This window comes from Astatotilapia calliptera, chromosome 6, assembly GCF_900246225.1.
Source record: "Astatotilapia calliptera chromosome 6, fAstCal1.2, whole genome shotgun sequence".
Lineage (NCBI taxonomy): Eukaryota > Metazoa > Chordata > Actinopteri > Cichliformes > Cichlidae > Astatotilapia > Astatotilapia calliptera.
Window position 1 is genome coordinate 35385972 of NC_039307.1, and position 10222 is coordinate 35396193.

The 10222-nt window shown below is 42.7% G+C and overlaps 1 protein-coding gene across 2 annotated transcripts; it reads left to right on the forward strand.

Moving 5' to 3' along the window:
- The first annotated feature begins 1510 nt into the window (after positions 1-1510).
- On the forward strand, positions 1511-9948 carry zbtb45 (zinc finger and BTB domain containing 45). 2 transcript variants are annotated; one of them, XM_026171932.1, is made up of 6 exons: positions 1511-1574; positions 2710-4059; positions 4432-4566; positions 6890-7030; positions 8712-8985; positions 9326-9948. In XM_026171932.1, the coding sequence occupies exons 2-6, from the start codon at positions 3001-3003 to the stop codon at positions 9742-9744; spliced, it is 2028 nt and encodes a 675-aa protein (XP_026027717.1). In that variant the 5' UTR covers positions 1511-1574; positions 2710-3000; the 3' UTR covers positions 9745-9948. The 2 variants fall into 2 exon arrangements, with proteins under 2 accessions (XP_026027717.1, XP_026027718.1); XM_026171933.1 differs by having other exon boundaries at positions 1518-1574; positions 2713-4059.
- Positions 9949-10222: the final 274 nt, after the last annotated feature.

The window sequence follows — 10222 nt, forward strand, 5'->3', positions numbered from 1 at the left end:
TTTATATCCTGTTCATAGCCTGTACATAGCTTGTACTCACTACAGCCTGTACATACTTATAGTAATAGCATATTTATAACATACTTCATACCGTGTACATTATAACATACCATAATAGACCCATTTCTGTAATATACTCACATATCTATATTATTGCTAATATATATTTGTAATATATCTATATCATGGCTAAAGCACTTCTGGATGGATGCAAACTGCATTTCGTTGCCTTGTACCTGTGACATGTGCAATGACAATGAAGTTGAATTCTATTCTATTCTATTCTAGATATTTAATAATACCACCACTTTCTCATGAAATTCTATAGTTTGCTTTTCAGAATCATGGTTTGTTTATTTTAAAAAGGCACAAAGAGTTCCTTTACATCAGATAACTTGTGATGGTTTATAGATATCATGGGCAAAAATCAGGAAGGGTACAGACAAGTTCAAAACAATGCGCTACATGGAGACAATCTATCGCTGACCTTTTATCTGTCATCTATAGCATTTTTAAGGTGTCTCACAACCTATGAGTATTTGTGAATGGTTTTTTTTCACACCACAATTTTTGGATTATATGTCTAATATATAGCACATATTTATTACATTATATCATCATTTTGTATTCAAGTTTGCCACTCATGATTAGGTGGTGGTGGGGGCTGAACTATTGTCCCACTGGCTGTTCTGTTTTATATAAACTCTCCTTTACACCTTTCCTTGACCTCATTGTCATCAAGGCCAATGTAATGTGATTGGGAAGGGTTAGGACTTTTCAACTGGAACCTGGTACCCACATGGCTTTTAAACCCAGAGAAAAGTTCAGATACTGACCTTTTTTTCTCCCATTTCATGCAAGCATTTACTGCATGACGAACATTCTTGAGCATGCAGCACTGCATTAAGGCTGATCTAAGAATCTTGCCCCACCAACTTCAACAAGCATGTTGCCTTTCTTACTGGGATTAAGTCAGGTAAGTGGAATTCTTGTTGTACAAATGCCCTCAGATACATGCTCATAGAAACCGTAAGAAATCGCAATATTTAAACAACTTACTATAAAAGTTAACTTGAAAATCTATGCTCCTGTGATTTGTATATTTGTCTGTATTATATTGTTGCTATTGTTGTGCTTGCCGAATATAATTCATTTAAAATTTTGCATTAGTTTCCTCTTTTGCCATATGACAAGCTTGGGAAGAATTAAAGAGTTTAAACAATTGAGTGTTTGCATTTCCTCGAAGCTATTTAGGCGTGTACAGGTATGTTGAAGATCCTCTTGTATCTAGACTTTGTCTGCAGGTATTTGTCCTACGTTTTTAGATGCACAAGCCTATAATTAATACCATAGAAGTGGTGCATGTACATTAGCAGTTGCCGCTCGTGTAGCTTGCGTTATACAAGAGAAACTCCATATCCCTTTCTGTATGTGTGTATATGCGTGTGTGTGCAACTGCGTGCATGTGTGTTTGTTACCAGCTCTCATCAGGTTGGGTACGTTATTTGAGGGCTTCCTGCTGCATCCATCTGCCTGAAACTACCAAGAACCGAACTGTCACTGTATTTTTCATTGTAAGTAGTCGTGATTAAATAGCATGCAATGACAGTGTCACAGTAAAACACGTAGGTATAGCCTTAAGAAGCTTTGTGCAGAAAAGGGTGGTAGCCCGTTAGCTGCTGACATGCTAACTTTACTAATTTTTCGCTAGCTAACGCAAGCTAGTAAACTAGCCAGGTTAGCATTCTATTTGCGCGTGGGGGCGAGATTTGATTGCTGCTTATATGTTATGCTAGAAACGTTGCCAGTTGCTGTTATATTCAGTGCTCCACTTTTGTGTTTTATTGGGCGTCGAAGCTTTTTTTGCATGTATAAAATAGTGCAGATTTCCGTGTGAGACTCGAGCGGCTAATATCAACAGCTAACGGTAGTTAACGTTAGCTCGCCGCTCTTAACCTGCTCGCTTGTAGCTGGAGGGAACGTTAGCTGGTCAGTCATCAATTTAATCGAGCTATTAGTTACACATTTAGGTAACAAGTGCTATTAATTATCCACCCATTTTGCCTCGCTATTCCTGCGCCTGTTTAGCTCAATCAACGGTGTAATTAACTCTGATGTTGCATTACCGGCCACCTACTGTGCAAGATAACCACATATACTGACCCGGGGAACCATTGGACTCGCGCACGGCACGTGCTGTCGGTTGACCAAAACAGGTGTGCCAGATGATGCACGCGACTAATTTGATGATGGATTATTAGCTGCTCAATTGTTACTCAGCCACCTTTCGTTACGGCTGGATTAACTAGTTCCAACACGAAACGAGTCACTGAGAACAATATAATTAAGGGGTAGAGTTGAGGATTAATAGTATAATTTGTGAATGATTTATTTTAAATCATGAAATTCTTATTACTATCTGCAAAGGTTTTAGAAAATAAGAAAAAGGGGCATTCCATTCAACGACTTTTAGGAAAACAATTCAGGTTCCTCTTTGTTCAACCCCCAAACAAAGAATGTTAATTTTGATTAATCTAATGTAAAGACAAGTTCTGTATTTTTTATATTTGAGTTGCAATTGAATAAATTAACATTTTTGACATACATATATTATGTATATATGTATATATAAACACAGTAGTGTTTTTGCACTACTGAAAACTTTATAAGTGCTTAGTGTATAATTGTTTTTGTTATGGTTTATTTCAGCAGGTTTTAACAGAGGTTAACGTTCTGGTGGAAACAGCCACTTGACATTGCCCACACTCAGGACATCGAAGGCAGCTCCTCATACCTTTAGGCATATCAGAGAAGCAGTTTGTAAACATTCATCAGACTCATGACTGTTTGAGAGGACACGGCCCCACCGTGGCCCATGCACTGTATCCATTTCCCTCCCTGTCCTCCTTATCCCTCAAGCTGACGCAAAACCCCAGACACCTACCCCCCCCCCCCCCCCCCCACTCCCATCCGGTTCCCAGTGACTCGCCTCCTCCTGCCATGGTGTCCGGCACAGAGACCGTGCACTACATCCACCTCCACAACTCCAGCCAATCAGTGCTGGAAGCCCTTCGCACACAACGGCGTGAGGGCCTCTTCTGCGATGTGACCGTGCGAATACATGATGCCTCCCTGCGTGCTCACGCCTGCGTTCTGGCAGCCGGTAGCCCCTTCTTCCAGGACAAGTTGCTGCTCGGTCATTCTGAAATCTCTGTTCCGCCGCTGGTGCCCGCTGAAACCGTGAAGCAGCTTGTAGACTTCATGTACAGTGGCTCGCTGGTAGTGCTGCAGTCACAGGCCCTGTGCATCCTCACTGCTGCCAGCATCCTGCAAATTAAGACGGTCATTGATGAGTGCACTCAGATCATCTCTCAGAGGAAGGCAGCGGCAGGGGCAGCAAGTGCAGCAGCAGCGGCCGCCGCAGCTGCTGCTGCTGGAGGAGGAATGCTTGGAGGGGTCCTCCCTAAACAAGAGGAGCGTGGCGGGGGGAAAGGGAGAGAGAGTGGCAGCAGTGGAAGCTGTTCTGTTAGTGGGGGTGGGGGTTACGCCAACTTCTCTAATTTCATGGCTGAATGTGGAGGTGGTAACATGGCCGGTGGGTTAGGGGGTGCCAACGTTAGCGTCAGTGATAGCGGCCCAGGCCCAATGGATCAAGCTAACACTGTAAGCCTGATGGCACTTGGAGACATGGGCCCCGGTGCCATGTGTGGTGGTGACGCGATGGGCACCGGGGGAGGTGCAGTCCTCATGAAGCAGAGCTCAAGCTGTACTCAGGACGTAAGGTACAAGCTCCGAGACCTGTTGGCACAGACAGCCAATGGAGCCAGCACAAGTAGCACAGGGAACCTCTCAGCGGGCTGCAGCTCCGGTGTGGCCAGTGTGGACAGCATTGGCAGGGACAGCCTCCGCGGCAACACAACTGACCTCTCTGATGACCTTGTGGGGATAGACCGATACAGCGAAGAGGAGGACTTGGATGGGAGAGACAGGGGAAGAGATGGAGATAGAGACAGGGGGGCGAGCCACAGCCGCAAGCAGAGGCAGCCGCTAAGACTCCAGGTAGGGGGATAAGGGGAATGGTTGCTATGGTTACAGTTTTCAGGCATGCAGAGCTGCAACGTTTTCGTTTTCTTTCTTTTTATGCTTTTCCCTCTTCTCACACTGCATTGGCGTATATCGCTGAGATGTTTCTGCACTTTTCACAGTTGGATCTCTCGCCTAAACTTCAGCAGTAATTGCCTTGTTGATAATCTATGGACTTCTGCATATTGACTGTAGGTTATTCAACTTATCAGAACCTGCTTGAAGGGGCTGTAGCTGGGGCATTGGTTGCTCTTATAGACTTTTTGTTGCTTTTTAGCTCCAATACTGATCTAAAGGTATTTCTTTACTACTTGAAATTGAAATGGACCTGTCTTTTTTTCTCCCTAGGTGCTGGGAGGAGAGGGAGTAGTGGTGAAGGATGAAAGTGTACAGGATGCAGATGGGACTGTCTATGCCTTGGAGGATGGGAGACGAGATCAAGAGCAGGAGGGCTCCCAGGAATCCATGGCAAGCTTTGGACAGGTATGTTAACTCAGAAGTGAATAAAAAAAACTAAAATGAAGAAAAAAAAACAACCCAGCTCACCTGCGCTGAATGTTTCAATAATTTATCTACTATGCAAGGAGAAGCATGGCATTCAGAGTATTACACATATTGCAGTTGTGAAGTGATGGTCTTTGATTTTTTTAGAGAAATATTTAGGTACATTATCTTCCGTTTTGGCTTAGAAAGGCCTTATTGTAGTACATTCAAACTCAGCATTTGTGCCAGAAGTCCTGAAATAAGTAGACGGGAAAACGTGGTGGAGCAGATTTATGCCGCAGCCTGCTGTACCCTGCAGTCTACACAAGGAACATCTGCCACACAGTCAGAAAGATTCAGCCCTGCTTGTCAGTTTTGCTGCAGATTGTCACGTTTGGAGATAAAATCATCTACTCAGTTTAGTCAAAGTCACAGCATGTGATCGTCACTTAACCCAACATTGCTTGAATAATATAATCTTGTCTTTGAGCAATGTGTGAAACGGGCTCTTGCTTTCATCCCTGCAGACATTATTTTTCTTATTTGTCCTCCTCATGTCTATGACTGTTAAAAGGCAATTGCTCTGCTGTGATTGTAGCCATGTTTACATGTAAGATGAGCGTTCAGAGAGAAAGTTTGAATCTGGAGAAGCTCTCCTACTTTTTTCCTCTTGCACAGTGCACCGCTGCTCCCTGCCACTCTGAACGCTCCCTGCTTGCTCACCCAGTGAACAGAGCAGAGCGAGAGAGCTGTTCCTGTTCCATTCGAGCAAGATGTTGTTGCAAAGCAGGAGGATAAAAATATGAGTATGGAAAGTGCTTAAATTTCTGCAACAATAGCGGGAACCAAAGCATGACGATAACTGCAGTGAGTGTGATAGATGTGGTTAGCAAGCTGAGATATACATGCATACCCAATGAACAAATATCTGAATAGTAGAATATTTGGCCACAGCCCTAGAATGCGTGCAAAAATGCTTCAGTCGGCCACACGCCACCTGGAGGTGTTATTGCTAGTCATCAGTTGTAAATGATGTCTGATCCCACATTTTTAAGAAAAATCAACTATATATCCAATATATTCAAAGGTCATCTTGGTCCGATATCTCAAATTCAGTGATAAAAATCTGCAGATGGGCCTGTTCTCTGCAAGGACGTAAATAAAGCCTGTGCAGTGGAGTTTCTTGAAGAACTTCCAGTATGTGTAAGACTGTCTGTTTTAAGTAGGTTAGCAGTACTAGTGCTAGTGCAGTTCTTCACTTCCTTTTACTAGAAGTAGTGTTAATGTTTGACTTCTCTGTCTACCGTGTTACCCTCACTGTGTGTGCTATGGTACCGTTACAGGATGCACCCAGGTTGTTAACAGCTCTGGATGCTCTTCTGTTCAGTCTACCCCAAATCCATACACATGTCTGACTCTCGTAAAATCAAAACATATATTCCACTATGTTATTTCTATTATTATTACTCAGATTTAGTAACAACAGTTTGGGTATTTTCCACTTTAAGAAAATCATGGCCGGGACAAACAGACTAGAATAGTACTCACATGTACAATGAAATTATGGGCTGCAAGTGCAAATTATTGAAATCCCAGCATTGACATTACTGGTTTAAACATTTGGCACTAGTTACTGGAAACTGTAATGCATGACACTATTGCATCATCACACAACATGTATCAACACAGATAAGAAGATACCAGACCACCTAAGTAGCATGTGAACCTCGATCAGCCTCTCAGACAAACAGAAAGTTACTACTGGTATGACTCATGTTGGCATTTCGTGCTTCTTTACATTGAGGTGGATCATCTTCCCAGCCAGGTCTAACTACTTTCAGTGAAACTGCTGCTGACAGTCATTCTATGACTGGTTGGACTGTAATGTACGATATCGTGTCAGCATCTGCTCGCCTGCAGCTGTAACATGGTAGACTTATAAACAATATAAAGAAAACTGGCTGTATATTTAGGTAATGAGGGATGTAGTTTGCCTACACAGAAAGTCTTTTTTAGTTGCATAATGTGTGTTACATGAAAAAGATAATCTTGTTTCCTTCAAACCAATGGCATAAAGGAATGTCTTTTAGTTGAGCTATATGCCCGTATAGATGACCAAAAGTCTAATTTTAGGTTTGCTTTTACATTCCTTTGATGATATGTGCTGTCTGCAGAGCTGCAGAGATGTGAACCATCCGACCCTTGAACTGATGGCAAAACAAGCAAAATTTCTCATGTTAAATAGTCTTTTTTTTAGCTTGTTCTTTTGTTTGTTTTAGTTTTGTTTTGTTTTTTTAAATCTATGTTTGTTTTTGTGTTTCAGGATTTCTATGATGAGCAGGGCGTGTTTTCAGAGAGTTTTTGGCCCCAGAGTGAGCCCCCTCAAGCCATGGCTTTTAACCCCAGAGGAAGGGTCAATAAACCACTGACTCCACCTCCAACCACCCAGGCCATCAACAACCAGGTCAGTGCTTCAGTCAAATTCACGAGGGGTGTACTGGGAAGTAAGATTAATGGATTAGTGAGCTCTGTCGAGCTCAAAGTCAGAGCTTTCTGTATCACCAAAGTGGCTTTTTTTATGGCAACTTATGCTGAACTCATAACCTGGTCAAGAGCAGGTTGTGGTCAGAGTTTCAGCTTAAAATTGGCTGGACATGCACTAATTGTTTTATTTACAGCATTTTTAAAAACTGTGTTATACTCTCTAGTGGGGAACATGTTTTATATGTGCAAGTTGTTAAGCCTTACCTTACTAACATCACGAATTAAGCCCTGAGTGCACCTTTCATTTTCACTGGAATGTGCATGTATTCAGAAAAAATGTATAAATGTTTTTATTCTTGATTCTAATGAAACACCTTTTGTATGTATGTTAGAACTAAAAACAAAATGAATGCAAACCTAGAATGAATCTGTTCACCGTTTTCTGAGTAAACAATTATGCAGTTAAATGAGGAAATAATGAGCAACTTAATTGTTAATGAAAATAATAATTGCTCCTCCACATTTCGTATATAAATACATGATTGCAATTGCAAAAGTTACAAAATAATTGAATTGTGAAAATTGAAGCGCCTTAAATGTGAAGCACTAATCTTATTAAATGATGTTTGCATTGAGGCAGGAAGTGAGATGATTGACGGAGAGTACATTTTAACGCAATGCAGCACTAAGAAAAAACACACACACATACTCAACCAACACAGAACAACAGAAACACAAATAAAAGCTTCAATTTAGTGTGATGGGCTGTATATCTTTTTCAAGCTTCAGCCTACACACTTTGATTGACGGGTGTGCTGACTTTGAAAATGAAAATGCAGAAATGGCCTGCATAGACAATGATTTTTTTATTATTTTTTTTCAAGAATGCAACAAAAAAAGTAAAAAAGAAAATGAAACAGCATAACATACCAGACTGTAACATACCATTTCTACATATATATGCTCAAATCAGGCCTTCTCAAAATTCTGATGATGATGGGTTCAGTCACATGTCAGCTCCTTAAATTGGCAAATGGAAACGCACACCTGTCAAACGATTTGTACCATATTTACTGATGGTCTGTGTTAGCACAACGCTCTCTTTAGGCATTTAAAAAATGACTGTGTGTTTTCCAAAGAGGCATGGTGTGTTTTGTGGCTGGAAGGCGTGGACACGGATATTTTTGAAGATGGATTTATTGCATATGTGTATAGGAGTGGAGCTTCCAAGGTGCAATATCTGGGGAGGAGTAGTTTCAAATGAGTCGTGCAAACGTGACTTACAGAGGTTTTAAAAAGGAGAAATAAACAAATAAGAAAAAAATGCGCATTCACACTATCTAACCTTTTTGTGGGTTAGATAGTAGTCAGATCCTGTGCTTTACCTGAGTTCTGCTGGGCAAATCAACACTGATTCTGTTTCAGCTGACTATTCCTCTCTCGTGCACGGTGTCCAGAGAGAAGCACGTGTGTAAAACCTGCTGTTATTTTGTTTAGATCTGCTTTTGTCCTGCCACACTTGGTAGGATGGTGGTCATTACTGAAATGCACCAGCTATTGTTTTTATTAGGGGTATATGTAGTTAATTAGTTCTAAATATTATCGATTGTGTTCGGAAATGTTCATCCAGAGCAAATTGTCTGTATCATGTTCCTTCACAGCTTCTGTTCCAGTACCCAGTGAGCCAGTCGCAGCCAGCTCCGTTCTATGTGGGCGGGCCCATGGGTGGGATTGACACCATGGCGGGGACAGAGCCCAGTCAGCAGGCTCCACCCCCAGCACCGATGACCCCAGCTCCGCCACCCTCCACCTCTTCCTGCTCCGCAGGGCCCTCACCTTCCTCCCAGGGATCTGAGACCTCGTTCGACTGCACGCACTGTGGCAAATCTTTACGTTCCAGGAAGAACTACAGCAAGCACATGTTCATCCACTCCGGTACGTTCATGTCACAGTAATTGATCAGCTGCATGTATGTTACACAAGTGTGAAGAGGACAAAGATTAATTGCATAGTTACGTATGCAGTATTCCAGCATTCACCTCATTATCACCTGCCATTGAGGTCAGCATAAAGGTAGAGACTTGTATTTCAGGATAATCTCTCGAATGAATAGACATGTTTCTATCCCAGAATTCTTTGTATCGTATTAAAAGAACTGTAAAATAAGTATTTTTATATGAACAAAAGGCAAACAGAAAATGATTCACTTGTATTGGCAAGACTGTTCTTGGGGATGGTTTTATAAGCGTGCTTCTGCACATGCCTGGCTCCACAGGTCAGAAACCTCATCAGTGCTCCATCTGCTGGCGCTCCTTCTCCCTGCGGGACTACCTCCTCAAACACATGGTGGTGCACACTGGTGTCAGGGCCTTCCAGTGCACCATGTGCGGCAAGCGTTTCACCCAGAAAAGCTCGCTAAATGTGCACATGCGCACCCACCGTGCCGAGCGCACCTTCCAGTGCAACGTGTGCCACCGGGCCTTTACTCACCGTACCTTGCTGGAGCGCCATGCCCTGCAGCACGCCCACCACGCCCCGCAGACCCCAGGTCAAGGCCAGGGGCGTGGAGCCGACATGACCTCACCTACCAAGCACAGCCCTCCAGCTATGGGAGGGCACTCAGGTATGGCTGGCGCGGCTGGCATGGTTGGCAGTATGGCCAACATGCAGAGCCACGGAGCTTCCTCCACCTAGAGAGAGGGGGGAAGGAAGGGGGGGGGGTTATGATCCCATTCCTTGAATCAACAATTTGCTCCTAACAGCCTTGTTGATCTTTTGTTCTGATGGAAAGAGCGCCATTTTAGCTTAATACCATTTTCAGTCAGGGCTCCTACACAGGACTGGAACGCCTTTTAAGAAAAAAAAAAAAAAAAGTACTCTTACGGGTATTTTTGAATAGCACAGATATTATGGGAAAATCTGGCTGGAAAAAAAGTCATTTTCTAGAAACCTGTTTGACCTAGTCGTAGCTGTAATTCGTGTTGTCACATCAGTTCCTGTGAGGACTAACCATAAGCTTATAGAGCAATGTCACGATAATCATGCCTTGTTGAATAGCCATGTTTCTTCTTTTGTGTAATAACTGAGACTTGTGTAGGAGCCCTGTTTTGAAAAGACCAGAGAGTCACCAAAGAGGTTAGGAAAACTGAACAGGGTTTGGGAGTGGGTGAGG